The sequence below is a fragment of the Anser brachyrhynchus genome (assembly GCF_964034855.1).
Source record: "Anser brachyrhynchus genome assembly, chromosome: 11".
NCBI classification, from domain to species: Eukaryota; Metazoa; Chordata; class Aves; order Anseriformes; family Anatidae; genus Anser; species Anser brachyrhynchus.
In genome coordinates, this window is record NC_137706.1 from 5,287,787 (window position 1) to 5,305,891 (window position 18,105).

The 18,105-nt window shown below is 39.5% G+C and overlaps 1 protein-coding gene across 4 annotated transcripts in view; it reads right to left on the minus strand.

Annotated features, from left to right (window-relative positions):
- THSD4 (thrombospondin type 1 domain containing 4) overlaps positions 1-18,105 on the minus strand; it is a 301,256-nt gene that overhangs the window by 251,177 nt on the left and 31,974 nt on the right. For all 4 annotated transcript variants that reach the window (XM_080608031.1, XM_080608030.1, XM_080608032.1 and 1 more), the window contains exon 4: positions 4,353-4,798. In XM_080608031.1, coding sequence (XP_080464157.1) covers positions 4,353-4,798 — 446 coding nt within the window. The remainder of the gene's footprint in view (positions 1-4,352; positions 4,799-18,105) is intronic.

The window sequence follows — 18,105 nt, forward strand, 5'->3', positions numbered from 1 at the left end:
GAGCTGACTAGAACAGGTCACAAAAATTACACCAGAACATGCAGCTAACGATGCTTACATTGGTTAAGGAAATAACAACCAAATTATGCCTTCAGAGGTTAACTTTGGACCTGCCGACCAAATGACCCACATTTGCCTGGTCAAAGCATCCATGAAAGGATCTTCCTTCATAAGGAAACTGCTTTGACATTAAACAATACGCTCTTCCTTTCCATTGCCCACAGACCTAGAAACGCAAGCTGGCCTACGCAGGGTACAAGGTAGCACAGCAGACTTTCACGTCAGCAGCTGGCAGCAGAATAAAGACCACAGAGCTACAGCCGTGTACAAACTTGATGATTTTTGGATTATATCCTCAGTGCAAATCTTTCCTCTCTATCCTCTTCCAAATACAAAAAGAGCTTTAGGGAAACCCTTTCCTTAATAACATATTTCTTTAAACATGCGCTATTTATCTAAACCTACTTATTTCATTATTCTGTTGATAAACCTAATATGAATGTCATTTTTTCTTTCTGCCAGTAAGAACCACATATGTTGGTGTTTAACCCAGCACAAAGCACCCTCAGCACTTATAGATGGACACAGGGGTTTTGCTTCTCTACCATGAAAATCCACTTGCAGAGAAAGTATAGGCGGCAGTTGCAAAGCATCCTAACAGCTGCTTGAGATAGCTAAAAAATGGAAAATAAGCAAGTCCAGCTGCCTCTTAATGCTCTAATCCAAGTATTTTTAATGCTGGTAAGTAGCTGACAATTCAAACTGCCCTTTGAGGGTCTGTGTGCATGATGGATGCTCTATGGGTGAGCCCCACACTAAAACAACGTGGAGCCAAGCACAGTCAGCAAGTGCATGTAGAGAAGAGAAACCAACAATTCTCTCACCAAAAAAGAGACTTAGAAATGCAACATTTAAGAAGTACTAAAACCTAGTCCATGAATGATATTTCCTTTCAAGATGTGTTTTCATTCTTAAACCATTTGTCATCCTTTGGCATGCCCTTATTACTTTTCCATAAGTGTCTCTCTTTAAAGATGCCTAAATACTTTCATATTTTTACATTATCTTCTCATTCTTGTTTTTTTCTCATTGTACAGTATGCTCCACACATTTTGTCCAGAAGAAGTACAAAACAAGGCTGTTCTAATGGGAACTCCGCTCTTCAAAGCTGAGAAGAGCTCCCCTCCTTTGCCAGTGGATAACCCAGAGAACCATCAGCTTCTTTCTGTGTTTCCATCCTCATTCCAATGACTCTCATATTTTCTAACACATTTCAGTTATGCAAGAACTCCATTTACAGCACAACGATAACGAGGAGAACGCTTAAACTTTACATGCTTTACATGCTTCTAGGTAGGCTGTAGGTACCTCAAATCCGAGCTTCATGTGGAGCCGTGGTTTCTAAAGCCTAACTTAAACACACATGAACTAGCTTTCAAAAACTGAAAATGTGAATATCCTTCTTCACAGACAAGGTACTTTACAGTTTATGATACATAAATTATATGTTGAGTTTTGCTGAAGGAACTGAACAGTTCTTTGTCAGCTGCCTGGAAGTAGGCAGAGAACTTTTCCACTTGTTGCTAAATGATACAAATATATTTGGCTGCTCTGAAGGACTGCTGTTAAAATGTGTTTACCTTGGAAGCCATCCCATTTCATTTTACCACGCTGTCAAGTGTGAGCTTATCTCAGTCACAAACGTTCATCTCTCTTTTATTGTTTTATGAAAGTCTCCTAAAATTACAGCTTTCATATAGTCCAAGACAGCAAATAGAAATATCCCTGAAAGTTTTCCCTGACTGTATACACTGTGAAAACAGTTTTTTTTTCAAATAGCCTGATGTCATTTTCCATTATCAACCATTCAGTGAACATTTAACACTGTTCTACAGTAAGAAAATCCTATCTAAAGTAACTTACATTTCGAAATTCATTTTCCTTATCACCAACAGGACCAGCAATCTTCTTTGTAAAGAAGGTTTGTCCTCTGGACTTCATAAATTAAGGGAAACTGCTAGGTTTGTCATTCCTACAATTTCATTTTCAAGTAACATTTCTGTTCTCATTCTGTTTTCATAGTCACCACCAAAGAATCTGAAAGTTATGCAATACTGCAGCCTTTAAAGCCACCAGGGACCCTCCTAATACAAGATGGAAATAACTTATTACGCAAATAAGATTAAAACACCGACCTTAAATCCACAGTCTTTTGCCAAGGGGCAGTGTAAGGGCAGTGGGGGTGGATATCTGGAGCGGTACAGAAGCTTGCATTGTGCTTAGGAAAGCACTGCAATTTTCAAAACCAAAGACCTCCATCATGCAGGAAAGTGGAGCCGTAACAGTCATTAAAATCATTTTAATATTTCATATTGCAAGGCATTTACTAGGAAATAGCTTCACTTCTGCGAGTAGTCAAAATTATTTTCTGCTCATTGTCCTCTCATTTTCCGGCCGTAACTGCAGCAGTTGTTTCAAACCGTTGCAGTCTCTCCTGGCCTGCAGAGGCCACCAGAGCAGCAAGGCAGAGCCCGAAGGGAGGGAAGCCCAGCTGTGCCCGCAGCCTGGCAGGTCTGCTGCAGAGGCCAGGCCAGCTGGGATTTCCTTGGAGACAGAAAGTGCCAAGGGGCTGAAGCAAACAGGCTTTGAATGACTTTGTGCCGATGGTTCAAGGCCAAGCTTCCAACATTAGTAATAACTCAGCTATGTACTACAACCTGTATCTGTTACGCTGTGCAGCTCCGAACAGAAATGCATTATACTAAACGATTAAGTAGGAAAACAGAAGAAAGAAAATACGACTTTTTTCTCAATTTGGTCTCGTTAACACTGCTCACAGAAGTCCACCCCTGGCATTCTCCGAGTTCTTGTAAGATCACCTGTGCAATATTAAAGTTATTCACAGAACTTCGAGGCTATCCGCCTGCATGGCTTTGAAAGAAAGAGCAGTGATTAAAGGAAATGGCCAACACCTAGGATGATCAACATCTGAACATCTGGTCCCACTCTTTGAAATTTAAGTTTCACTGAGACAAACAGAAGGAAAACAGCTTAATTTCCAATTTCAAATATTCTTTTAGACAGAGAGAGTTTCTTGCAGGGGCCGAGGATGTCTTTATCACCAGAAATGAAGAGTCATGCTGTCTTAATTGCATCAGGCTAGAATATTGCCTCAAGGTAACATTGCTTTTTTTGGCTAGGGCCTGTAAGAGGTCTTTAAAAAGGAGAGGGAATTACGGTTGACTGCTTCACCTAAGAATCCTAAAGCAGCAGATAAGAAAGAGGTTTTGTATGCTTGTTTTTTTTTTGTTGTTGTTGTTGTTTTTTTTTTAAAAGAAAAAGTACCACCACACACACACACAAAAAAAATCACTCCACACATCTCCCAGAAGAGGGCTGAGAGGGAAAGAAGCAGAGAACTTCCACCTGCTTGAATACATAATCTGAGGAAAGACAGAATACAGAAGTTTCAGGAACACTCCCTCCCAGGGGATCTTCCATGCCTGTTCTCCTCAGTTTCCAAACTGGAAACACATCTGTTTTCTTTTCATACACATATATAAAAACCTGATAGTTTTAGCTGCAACAAATGGCAGACTGGTATCTAAGAAGAGAACAAAGCGTTTTTCCAGAAAGGAGAGATTGTTGAAATCAATTGTATCAGCACAGTTCCATCCAGCCTTAAAGACTGAACAGCAAAACTAAAAAGTTGATAGCAACAGGTAGATTGTTTAAAATATTTTATGTATTAAAACCCACTCCCCCTCCTCCCCCCCCCCCCTTTTTTTGTTGTTTCAAACAGGAAATTTTGCTAAAAGAGGTGGTAGAAAACAACAAAAGGAAACAGAAAGCCCAAAACAGAAACTTTATGGGAAAAAAAAAAAGGCAAAACAAAAACACAGTTTTGATTAGAAAAAGTGGACAGGTGGCCATTCTTCCCAAAATGTTTCACAAAAATTTTTTTCAATCAATTAAAATTAGAATGGATCTTGAAGTTTAGAATCTAATGATAAAGCTACTACTTAAGATTTTTATTATTACGAAGGAGATGGAAGCATCAAATAAGTAACAAAAAGGAAAAATATCTCAGTAAACCAAATTTTAAAGAGAAATAAAGTAAGCTGCTTAGCACAACTGTAGAATTATTATATATGCCCTTGGGTGTTATCATATCAGTAATCAACATAGATTGATTACTGCCTTTCACAGAAGATGGCAAACATTATAAAAGTCGGCCTTAATCTTTAATGACTTTTCCATAGGTATTAAAAAAATATTGACTCCACTCTGATATGCCAGTCTTCATATATGTCATTCATAGCAAGAATAAAACATGTGCATAGACACTGTACCTCTTTTCTGCCTTGGTGTTATGCCTCTGGGGCTGAGAATGCCGGCTGCCTCTCAGAGCTCCCCTGCTCAGATGGCTGGTATTGTGGCCTCCTGAAGGAACAGAGGCCCGAAGGCCAGCCCAAAGCTGCTGCTCTTCATTCCTGTGAAGCGGCACAGACGTACGGATGGCAGAAACGACATGGCCAGGATAAGCAGTCAGTGAGTCCTCCCGATGGCGGGGATTCGGATGAGCAAGAGTTCTCTCCGAGGCCGGGTACTGCCGCCCTGGCCGTCGGTAGCCCCTTTCGCGGTAATATGCTGGGAGGCAGGGCCGCGTTTGCTCCATCACACCGCCACTGCAGCTCCTAGAGCAGGCAGACCAGGGGCCCCAACTTCCCCACATGCCTGGGATTCCTGCACTGCTATCTTCAGAGGCATCGCTTTGCTCTTCTATCCTCTGGGGAACCTGTAGACACAACAGATTGACTTAGGAACAAGAATTGACAGTGTAACATGAAGATAGTACTGATATCTTTTCTAAGCCATTCACTCCACATCACATAATGGAACTGAACTACATAGGAAGTGACTTGTCTTATTCATTTCCTGACAGTGGCTGCCTCCTCTGTTAGTACAGTAGGTCTCCTACAGCTGTCATCCATTCAGATGAATGGATATGGTTTGGGACTAGCTGGATAGTATAGGTTTTCTTTAGTCCTCAGCAATGGAAAACATTGTGCAATGCAAAGCTTGGAGACTTTGCATTGAAAACGGTGTCAATATTAGCAAAAATCAGGAGGTAACGTCATCTTTGGTGACAACTTAGGTCAACAAATACTGACTGCTCTCTTCCACTCTGATGGCTGAACAATGGAAATTGCTACTGGCAAACTCAGGCTGCAAAAATATTTCAGGAACTCCCTTCTAATGTGGAACTTTTTAGGAAAGCAGTAACGTAAGAGGACAGGCTGACTGCCAACCAGGCAAAAATATTGCAATAGTTAACTCTTATACCACCACTTCCCTTCCACCCTCAATATTAATTCGTGCTCTTCCCAGAATACCTCAAGGAAAAGAACTACTTAAGATGACATGCCCAAACCCACATTCACAGAAATCCCTATCAAACTCAATAAGCAGAAAGACAAGACAAACTGTTGGTCTCAGGCATTCAGTGCTATTTAGCCCGTGCACACCATTCAGCAGCACATGGACAGGGAAACAAAGAAGAGCCCCCAAAAGAGGGCGTTTTGCTCTGGATACAGCTATGAAGGATAATGAACGAGAATCACAGAATCAGAGAATCATCTAGGTTGGAAGAGACCTCCAAGATCACCTAGTCCAACCTCTGACCTAACACTAACAAGTCCTCCACTAAACCATATCACTAAGTGCTACATCTAAAATGAGGGTGGAGCCAGGCTCTTCTCAGAGATATCCAGTGCCAGGACAAGAGGCAATGGGCACAAAATGGAACACGAAGGCTCCATCTGAACATCAGGAAACACTTCGCTGTGCAGTGGCTGAGCACTGGCAGAGGTCATCCAGAAAGGCTGCGGGGTCTCCTCTTTGGATATCTCCAGAAGTTGCCTGGGCAGGGTCCTGGGCAAGGTGTTCTGGGTGGCGTGCTTGGGCAGGGGCTGGGCTGGATGGGCTCCTGAGCTCCCTGCTGACCTCCACCAGTCTATGATTAGGAATGGCACAGGCTGTTGCTGTAAGGAGAGTTAACCCTTCCAGCTGTGGTCAAGTATTTAAACAACCTGACTTTGATGTTGGCAATGTATCAGCACAGCCTACAACTTACAAGCACCCATCTCCCCGTGAACTTGTGCCCCGAGTTTCACACATTTCTGGAGCTAGATGTAGTCAGGATTTCTTTGTGTTTCACAGTGGGCAGAGTGTTTAACTTTCTCGCGCAGAAAATAAAGCCATTTTGCATTAAATGCACAGTTGTCGTCTCCCTTCTCCAACTGGTTAAATCACTGGTTTTCAAAGCAGGCTTCCAATGCCTGATTCTCACAATTGTTAATATGAACAGCATTCTTTTAAATTAGCATCCTTTAAGCATTTACTTATACTCCAAATAACCTTTGATCAACAAGCACACATGCCTATCTTTTCAATTATGAAATAAGAAAGGCACTAATCACAACCACTTGCTTGCCATACCTGTACAGCCCCATTCAAGTGTCTGGCTACCTCAAAATGAGCTTTGGAGAAACAGCCATGTCCCTCTGCATGGCACTTCTCCCCACTTTAAAGGATGACCTTCTAAAACATAGCTTCCATTAATAATTTTGGCTCAAACATTATTGTATAGCACTAAAAGATTAACATCTACATAGTTTGCCTCTAGTCACAGATAACACACGCAGTCACTAACTGAACTGCAAACCACCCATGCCAGTCAGCACACGTTACTGATCAGCTTGCTATTAACATGGCAGGCTTTGGTGGAATGCGGTTTGCAAACATGGGTTGAATATACCATTACAATATGAAAAGCCAAGCCAGCGTAGGGTTTGTGGTGCTGCTGTGTAATAGTCAGTTGTGGTCTACATAATCTGAAACATTTCCCCCCTCTGAGGTTGCTCTCGCTCTTTCATCACCAACCACAGAAAAAACTGCATTTAATTATAACTTCTGAATAATAAAAAGCATCTGCAATAGTGTGATGTGCTCCCCATTTCACTAGTGTTATTTGAAAACAGGAGCAGATGTCTCTGTATTTAATGTCTTTTTTTTTTTTTTTTCCTGTGGGCACCCTATTTGGCATCAACCTTTTAAATCCAATAGCCTGTACAATCTAATAACCACATAATGTCAAAATTATGAATAACATGAAACAAGGTCTTGGTTTCTGGCTGTTATATTTGCAGTCATATCCAATAACAGAACATCACTGGCTTACAATATGACCAACTAAATAAGCTGTTCTTCAGTTAGCTATTTTTTCAGTCAATATTCACAGTTCACACATACGTTATACATTAATGTAGCCCTACCACAGATACAAAATGATAACCCTTATATGGAGACACTCTTCTGGTCTGAGCCCAGTTTGCAGTCAAATTTACTTATTGTAAAACCAATAGTTCATTGGTTTCAGACAAGGCACATTTCATTTGTCTGGACTACATCATAATCATTTCTATGATGGTTCAGTGCACTTTTTTTTTTCTTTTGAAGCCAAAGGCATTTATATAGGCACCGACTAAAATCCATTAGTCTGAAAGCAAGTCAAATCAGCACTAAAATAAGAATTATTTCATTAATCAGAAATAGAAATTAATATAATAGCCACAAGTGTTGACCTGTTGCAGAGAGAACTTCCTGGCTACCATACTTCATTGCAACAAGAATTGCTCCATATAAAATGATACTTCAAATGACTGAAGGCAATATAATGTCATTTCACGCCACTTAATCTTCACAGTAAAATAGTTCTAGACATAGCACAAGAAAGTTTAATCTAGCTACTTAAATCAGAATGTAATAATCAAACTAACAAAAAATAACAACATAATGTCTTATATTGATATGCAAATATTTACTTTTAAGGTCTTAGAATCTTACTGCTAGGTTGTAGTAAAAATTCTAAGAAAGGGATTTTCAGTAGCAAAGTGGGTTATGTACTTTTTTTTAATTAAGGTCTCTATTTTTTAACTTTGAGAAAGATGGGGGCCAATAATGAATCTTTAGAGAACAATACAATTGGTTAGTGGTAAAATCTACTCGGTAAAACCTACTAAGACGACTAACTAAATTGAAGCTGTTTAGCTTATGGAACAGAAAACTTAGGGGGCAATAATTAGACTTACCAACAGTTTAAATTAAACAAACAAAACTATTCATCTTCTCTTTGCAGCAAGTTGTTCTCCATGTCTATAAACTTTATGACAAGGAACAGTGGATTTAAATTTTAGCAGAGGTGATCCAAACTAGTAGGAAGAAGTACTTAGCAGAAAAGGCAAATGAAGCATGAGGACTGAATACCTGAGGAGATTCTGGTACCACTGCCTTGCAGGCCAGTCTCAAACCTCTGTTGAGAACAACCAAGCTAGCACTGACCTTCCCTGGGGCAGAGCGGAGCACCTGGCCCACAGGACTCACAGGTCTCTGCCCACCCTTAGGTCCTATAATTTCCAAGTTACCTTGCAGCCAGCAATGAATTCGCACAGTGCCCTACGATACAGCCACGAAATTACAGGTAGCTAAGGGAGACAGCAGAAGTATTCCAAAATACCTCCGAAACACCACAGACTGCAGGATTCCTGACTCTAAGTCTCCCCTCCCTTTAAAAATGACCCAAACAGCACAGTTTCTCAAGGGAAGAGTTTGAGCCCGCACAGGGGATAAGCGAAAAACTTACTGAATTTTCCTTGCTGAGCTAAATCATGAAAGCAATTTCTTTAACAGAACAACACAGCCCACAAAAGAGAGATCAACTAAGCCATTTCATCTACTTTCCCATAGTTCATGATTGATTGCTCCTTCAGGAGACAGAGTAATAGCCATTCCACCCAAGTACCATCAAAAAGATGTCTATCTACTGCAAGTTAATCAACCACCAAGGGGTTTATTCTATACATTCAATCTATTTTCACCCCATAATTATAGCCCTTTCTTTCCTGTGCATTCTTCAGTTATTTGGCAGCACAAGGCTTGTACGTAGAAGCAGCAACTTCTTGTTTGTTTATAAATCAGCTTGTTGTACAAGACCTGTAAGAGTGCTTGTGATTTAACTTTCTGTTTGGGAACACCAAACAGAGCCAGTTAACAAACCTATTAAGACAGCAGAAGCCAACAAAGCAGTGAGGAAGATTTTTATGCACGTGACAGATAAGAAAACACATTCTATTTCCTCTTCTTTCCCTAATTTTCCCCAGGTCCATGCAACATGCATCATATTCATTTCTTTGAGTTAACTAACGAAGTCAAGAATGATAATTAAAAACACATCACCAAAATCTTCTCTCAGAAAAAATGTGTGCAAGTCCCATGGACTTAAATGCTAATTATGCATTTGTTGTGTTCTGCATACACAACCTTCAATTCTAGTTCTGTGCAAAGCTAAATAAATGCACAGGGAATATTAAAATCCATGGAATTGGATCCTATACGCAGAACTACATCCATAACTAGCAATCAATATTATCATGAAATGTGGAGGTGCTACAGTGCAATTAAGTTTGACTTCAAATAGTTTCACATACGCATTTTCACTTACTTTCAAGACAGCAGGCATGAGTGTGTAGATAACACAGTTACAAAAACTCGGTATATCATGAGTAACAAACTGAAAAACTCAAAAGCAGAATACGTTAGAGTACTCTGTCTCTTGTTTCCTTAACAACGTTCACCATTTTTTTTTTTTACACACCTAAAAAATCAGACTTTACTAATGTGCACACACTTGCAGCAATGACAGTTCGGTATAATGGAAAGTCCTGCCAGTAGGTGCCAGGGCCCTTCAGGAACAACTCCTGCTTTTGCCATTTCTAAAAAGAGTCCCACCTCACTTTTAAGCTGTTTTTTCTGCATAACCCACAACATCCCTCATTTGCTTGGGCTGCTCAGACCTCTCTTCTATTCTCATTCAAATTGCTTTTAAAGACCTACTTAGTCCTTTTGCTGTGCTTCCAACAGAAAGTCTCTAGTGATTTAAGAAAAAGAAGGAATTGGCAATCGTTTCCTTTCTCCTAATTGTCTGCCTGTTTGCTTACCCTGTAAACCCAGGGGGCCAGAATTCACTTTTTGTCTTCCTCTCTCTGGAATGTCTACTATATCAGTGACAATTGCAGATATATAATTTGAATAATCCAGTCTTATCTTTAACACTCCTCTTTTTGAAACAGGTAATTTTCTCCTCTATTGCACAGTACTTCAAGATTACAAAAACTTTACAGAAAAAAAATTATCACTACTGCATTATCAAGATTTCTTGCTGACAAATCAGTCCCAGAGTAAAATTTAATCCTGGAAGTTTTTTTCAGACTTGGTTCTAAATTTAGCATCTGGTGGGATGAAGGCCTAATCTGAAGCCAGTCTGAAGTTTAATTACCAGCATGTTGAGATCTTTTCAACAGATTCATCCAGGCTAAGTTCTCAAAACACAGTAGAGCAGGAGTGAGGGAAGAAAAGAACTACATAGCAGTAATATTGTTCCTCAATTACAATCCCCTTTGAGACCTTTTAGATCTTTCCCGTGACCAGGATAGCCGCTATTTGGATTCTTGAGATACGTTAGGTGCCTTTGCAGCAAATAACGAGACCCAGCCCTAGGTGACTTGTTCTTACCGTTCTGTTTTTGAATGCAATGCATAAGATTTTTTTTTATATAAGTACAACTCTGAATTTATGATATATACACCACAATTGAGCATATTAGTAAGTCTTGCAAGGTTTCATTTAATCTGGAAACAGTGACTCCTTAATTGAATGCTTTATTTACTTTATAACTTCAAGAGTATGTTGGACAGCTTGCATCCTCGTCGTGCAAGTATTCAGAAGAGAAGAAAACTGGTGTTGCAGCTACTGCAGCTTATAAGCTTTGCAAGTTTCACTGTGGAATTTGTCAGTTACTTCTACAACAGCAGTTGGTTTATGTACTCAGCATGTACTGAGGAGAGACTGTACATTTATCTGGAGCTAAGAAGTTTGCGGCATCAGAGAGCAGCTGTCAGATCTTTGTAAGATCCACTAACTTCACCTACTTTTACAGCATTATATTTTACAGCATCAGCATTTCAGCTTGCTTATTTCCCTAGCCTGCACCAGCGGTTGTCTGCAACATATAAGTAACTATTTACAGACACACAGTTAAACACATGAGCATGGAAGTGTTCTTCTACAAAACCTCCTCTGCCGGAGAGTCATAACAAGCCCATGTAAAATATGAATATATTTTTATCAGATAAAACACCTTGCTCATTCAGTAATGTTCAGCACTCCACAAGAGTAGAAGTAAGAAAAGAACATGATGTGAAGTAAGAAAAGAACACAAAGTGAGAGGACAGCAAGAGAAAACATCATGTTCTGAAGCTGAGAAATTCGGCTGTCTGGGCTTGTTAAATCCATTAGTCATCACTTTGTACCTACAATAAAATAGAAACAACTGAAATGACAAAACCTTATAAATTTCACCTTCACCCTCTCAATCACAGGATGAAGATTTCACAAATCACTTACAGATATTTCTTTCTAATGCATTTGAATTTACACAAGACGACAACGTGAAGATTGAACAAAGTGATACAGTTTACATGCACAGAAGGAAAGAATTGAGTAGGTCTATTGGTCACTTTCTTACTTACAAATTTTAAGGATTTTAGAAATGTAAAGTTGTCCTATAGAACGTTAACATCCTTAGTAGCTTTTAGGTAGACTAATTCTCCATTAAATCACTGCCAAATGCCATTTTTGTCATTCTTGTAGCTTTAGTCCCGTGACAAGCATGGAGCTTTCCCTTACCTTTAGTGTATTAGAACCTCAGTGTTACTGAATTCAGTATGCCACCCTGTCACAGACTACATCTTACATAGAAAAAGTTTTCTTGAATTCATACAATGCAGTCATCACTCTGATCCTGAATCAAACATTTCAGAAAAAACTAGCAGTACACATGGCATTGAAATACAATGGAAATCTTTAGTACTGCCTCCATGAGAAAAGTCAGAAATAAGATCCATATCTTGGGATTTCAGCAGCAATTTTTGAAACTATACTATGCAAGAACATCCCTGAAGAGGAACTATCACTTGAGCTGAAAGCCACAGACATTTCATACGCAACTAGTTGTGCATGAAGATGACGACTGACAATGCAGTACTTATTTGACAAACACTGATTTTAAATACTATAGGATAGTTTGTCCTATTAAACCAGCATACACACAAATTAAGCGTGCAGAGAAGTAGAAAACAGCGGATAAATTGGAGGCCCATTTAACTCAGTATTATGTTCTGTTTTTGGAGTAAAAGGAAAAGTTCAGGGAACAGCGTAAGGACCAGGACACATTTAGAGAGACATGCACAGACCCCTCTACTTCCAGCGAATCAGTAATTTAAGGGCCACCCTCAGCTAAACACCAAATTCAAGTTGTTGTGTTTAATAGCCATGGACATAACATCCATGAATAAAACTAATACCTTTCTTAGTCTATTTATAGTTTTGGCTTCCAAAATATCCCACGTTTTACAATTCAGTTATCCATTGTTCCTTGAAAAAGTGCTGCTTCTTCCACTGGTTAAGCATAAAGCCTGATAATTTCACTGCGTACCTCCACATTTTTTCATTATGATAACCAACAAGTGTTCATTCTGTCTTTCACCATGCCACAATGTTTGATTTGAAACCACTAATACAATCCCACTCAGTGATCTCTCTCTGAAAATCATCAGCCCTATTCTGTTCTGTCTCCCTTTGTAAAGGAGAAAAGCAAGAATTCGGATTATCCTCTTTCTCAGTACTTTTTCCAGTGTGCAATGCTGCACATAGTACTCCAAATAGGTTAACGATAGACTTTCACAGTAATAATGATCATAATGCTTGGTGACAGTATATACCTTTTAATCAGCTACCTAATTAAGCAAGTTGCTATAGCCACAGCCAATGTTACTAGAAATTTTGCAGATACTCAGCATCTTATATAATCCCAAATTCAAAACTATAAAGGGATAAAAGACAATCTTTAGATCTAGAGCTATCTAAACCAAATCAGACATTGCTGGTTTTCCCCAATTTTACTTTACGTAAAATAATATTGTATTTCCTTTCTAACATGTTATCCAGAAATTCTTTTTTTCTGGTTAAACACTCTGAATCCCAATGGATTCATGAAGAAATTAACTACATCATACTCCTAGTTATACATGCGAAAGGCATATAAACAGACTCGAATGTCTGTTTTGCAAAGCTTTATGGAATTATTTTTTAGCCAAAGACAAAGAAATTGTATCCAGAGGGGCATTTTATCACCTGCTCAGAACACCACCACCAATGTTACTCACTCAGTAAACTCATGTCTGTGTGCTGGATGCAAAGTGGAATTAACAGAAGCTTGCATACCTTTGGGGTATTTTTTTGTTTTAATTCTAAACTATTATCATATTTGTCCTCTGCTTCCCAGAACAAGGAGCTCTAATCCTATTAATATTTCTCAAAGCCCCTCAGGCTATAAGCATTTTTAAATTGTCCCTTCCATGGACCCCCTTCTCATTACACCACACCTGATGACCCATGCTATGAGGCCAAACCATTGCCATCATTATTAGAGGAGTGTCAAGGCACTTGGAAAACTTGACTTTGCCCTATTTTTTGCATTACCCGAGGGCTGCCCCTCCTTTATTTCATAGTTCTTCTGACTGAAGATTCTGTTAGGGCACAATCTGTCACAAAAGATGTCCACGCAGCTTTTAATGCAACCAGGTCCAGCCTGGCTAAGGATTCAAAACACTAGTATAATAAATACATTGTTGTTATTAAAAAAAATCTGTATGTCTTATTCAGGATGAGATTCGGTATTCTTCATGAACGTTTATCATCTTATTGTATAGCTGATCAATGGTCTGTCCCCACAAAAGAAAAGCTAGTCTCTGTCCTGCTAAAATTTCAAGAGTGTACAAAGAAAAGCAGGCTGACTCACAGAAACTAGAACTGAACTAAGGTTCAGAGCAGAGCATGCCAAATTTTGAATGGGCTGAGGAAATTATAGTTTAGTTTTAGAGCCTGTTCAAGTGTAACATTATAGTATTTCCCTGCCAGCATTGTAAACACATCTATGGAACTGATTTAATTCTTTCACCAGTCAAAGCATCTTAAAGGAATATTCTTCCAATATTAGTTCAGCTGATTTCCAATAAAGACCATACCTATATAGCCATGACAATTTCCCAGCAGAAAGTCTTTACAGTCCATTTTACAGCCATACATTTGGAACGGCTATATTTTAAATGCCTCTTACAAGAAACATGTGGCACACTGGTGGTTTGATAAAAAGTAATCTACCAAACCCCCCCTGAAACTTGTAGATAACAACTTCTCAGATCTCTCAAGGCTAGCAGAAAAATGGAGCAGAGGCCAAGCAAAATATCATCACACAATGTGTATATGTCTGCCTGGTTAGTATGCTCTTCAGTGCATTTTGGAAGCCTTTAATCAAAGATGTAGTAAACCGTTTGAATTTTACAGTACATGGTAAGTGTAAATACTACCAGCTTAAACGATTTGGGTTTCCGCTCTTTGTATAAAAACTCTATCCGAACATCTGTGCCTGTGAAGATTAAAGGGCTAAAAAGCCTGGAAATAGAAGACCTTTGTATTCACAAATCACTGAAGAAAGCTACAATGCCTGGAAAGCTTAACTGCCCCTTCAACCAACTTTGACCACATCTGAAGAGACTTGAACATTATTTAAATAGCCTAGAAAGTAAACAGCTCTCAACAAATTCAGAACAGTTTTTGTGCCAGAGCTTGAAGCTTCCTCTATGTTTGGATAATTTTTTTCACACCAAGACCTCCTCCATCGCATTCTGTGAGCTTACTGTGTTAAGGCAGTGGTTTCTTTCCATTTTGCTGAGAAACCAGTAAGTACTTTCAAGTAAACAGACGGCTCACTCCTAACCTCGCCTCCAGCAGTTGTATATAATCACTCCTTATCTGGAGTGGGATTGCTTCTGATTTACAGTAACAGAGAGATGATAAGCATCAGGACCTCATTATACCAGAAATTAGGCTTCTTTATTTTAATAAACTATTTCCTCATCACTGATTACCACCTGTGATCTAAGTCACTCAGCTTGTGCTGCTACCCCAGGCCTTCTTGCAGGTCGATCATCTTCAGCTGTGCCAAAGCTGTTGCTATTCTGTTGTATTTCCACACTTAGTGAAATTCTTTGGGGTCCACATGTGGTGTAAACATTCACTTGATTTAAAAAAGATTTTTAAAAAAGTTTGCCTATCACCTTGCAAGTTCACCTTCTCTGGAAAACAACTGGAGAAAAGACCCTGTCATTTTTCCCAAAGAAATACAGAACAAGCTTTAAGCCCCTGGTGCCCCATGCTTAAGAAACCCAGTACTTTTAATGAAAAAAATAATAATAATTTTCAAAGTTCCATTATAAAGCAGGTTAAAAATAATGAAACCATTGGGCCTTGATTTTCAAAGGTGTATTTGCACAAAATAATGTTTTGACTCCCTCTCCAGCAGGAAGAATTTTATTACCTAAAGCATGTTAACCCACAGCGCGGACAGGGAATTGGTTACAACACTGGGAGAGCAGCAACCTTCTTACAGGTGGTGTTCTGGACACACTGTTGCATTAAAAGGGTAAGTTTAACGGAAACACCTTTGCACAGTCTGTATCACCAGTTTCCTAAAAAACCCTGCTAATTACAATATAAACACTGATAGCCAGAAAGGCTCTATTTCCCCACAGTTACAGTGAGTGCAACAGCACGTATATCTACACAGTTAAAGTCAAGCACCTGCGCTGAAGGCATGTGAATATGCTGACCTGTAGAACACTGCAAGAGGAGTATGAACTACATTTCAGTTTTATGGAACTGATGTATACGGAAATGTAGCAGCAATGCACAACAGGTATCTTATAAACCAGGAGTACATTACAGAAAAATGAGCAGCACCAGCAAATCCCTGTAAGCAACACATACACACCAGCTGTGCACACGCGCACAGACAGTAAGCTGCCCCAGCAAAACCCTATGGAGTGCTTGCAGCCCAGCAGGACAGAGCCACAGTAACTCCGTAGCAGGCCTGTTAGCAAGAGCTGGTTTGCAGCTTAGCAAGTCCTGACAAGTTGCAGATTTCACTCCCTGCTGACCTTAGGGGGGAGCTTCGCCCTACCTGGATTCCAAGGAAGGATTACACAGGGCTATCTGTTACCAAGCTCCCATTGCTCAGCCTAGGTAGAAGCAAGGTGGTGACCAGCTGCTGTGGAGATCCCACGGCACTCCGTAGAGCTAATGCCTAACAGTTCTGATGCCTTGGCCAAAAGCCAAGCACAGATACTAACTACTTTGTCTAACTTCAATTTCCCCCAGTTTCAAGGACAGAGTAGATTAGCTTCATGCTTCACATTTTACATTATTACGGTGTGTTCAGATGCATTAGGCAGCCCTATCCTTTTCAGTTAGCAGAACAATGACTTTTACAGGGTGTGGGAGGGTAAATGAACAATAGACATTAAGAAACTGCCACTCACTGTCACTATCACAACATAAATGCAGGTTTAGGACCGCATTTATACACAGATTTTCCTATATGAATCTTAAAATTGATATAATTGTCAGAAGTAGTAACCAAATTCCTATCATCTGAAATAGCACATGAAGCTATTGTACTATCTGTACACTCTCCCTCTACATTCACACTTAGATCTCCATTTTCCTCATTTTACAGCCCAGCAGAAGGGATCATTCCTAACACCGTAAGCCCTTTGCAGTAGCGTAGTGGAACAAGCAAGCAAGCCTGCCACAGAAAACAAAAATGGAAGACAAAGATGGAAAGAAATAAAGAACCCATTCATTCCTTGACTTCTTTACAGACAAAGGAGAGCAAGACAAAAACTCATCTCCTCGCTTTTACCCCTCAAAGTATGTTGGCCAATTCATCGAAGAATATGGCAGAATTCCTTTAAGTCTTAGTGTTTCATTTTACTTGTCATATATAACGTTCATAGGACAAACTTCAGGGAGGTATATGACTGCCCGGAAAAAGGTCTATCCAACCACACAAACGTAGGTGTTCAGCAACTTTAAAACTCTAGGTAGAGGGATAGGGGCATGGGGCAAGGCAAGCAGAGGCAATGCATTATTTCTAATCATCTTGTCCTGAAGCAAATGGGAAGCTCATAGATCCCCATGGTCCGTCCACAGTGACAGACTGATTTGATTAACAGAAGTTCTGAGAGGCTCCTAACTCTACTTCTTGTGTTCTGCCAACACAATCAACACAGTGCTATTGTGTGGTGGATTTAAGGAGAAAAGAGAAAACAGAGGTGACTCAGAAATTAATCCTAGAAGCAAAACTTCTGTGTCTACTGAAAATAAACAAAATACCAACACCAACCCCTAAAACTCTAGCCAAAACAGAAAAACTTAACCTTGCGAAAAAACAAGATACTATAGATAGGGAAATAACATCTGAAGTAGCTGTTAAGTGTAGAAATTCCCTCTCATGAACAGAAGTGCTATTTGAGTAATGATGGGTTTTGGCCATTACATTGCAGTGCTACTCAGGCTACATCTCCATAGGTAACTCAACTGATCTAACAGCTCACCACAGCAAAGCAGAGGGATCTCGCTCATCTCATTTAAGTACTTCAAAAATATTGCAATGCCCCAATGAAAAGCTTGTAAAAGCAAACTGTGACACTTCTTCCATGCATTGAAAATAAGTTGGATAATATACTATACTTCCATTAAAGTCAATAGCAATATACAATTGGGTGACAAAAAGATGCACGTAAATTCAAAGAAACTACACTGCTTCAATGCTACTACTTAATAACAGAAGCAAGAAGTTAACACAAAGCAATATTTACACCAGAATTTTTTTTTTGGACAATCTTTACTACTGCATACGCTACCAATTACACTAAAATAAGCAAAGTACAGCTATAACTACAGCTTACTGTTTTAATACAGCAACATAAGATCAGTTAACAATCCACCCATGGATGACTTCTGAAAAGCTGGGAATACAGACTCCAGTGTTTGTCCAGGAAGAGGACTGTTACGTTTCATAGTTTA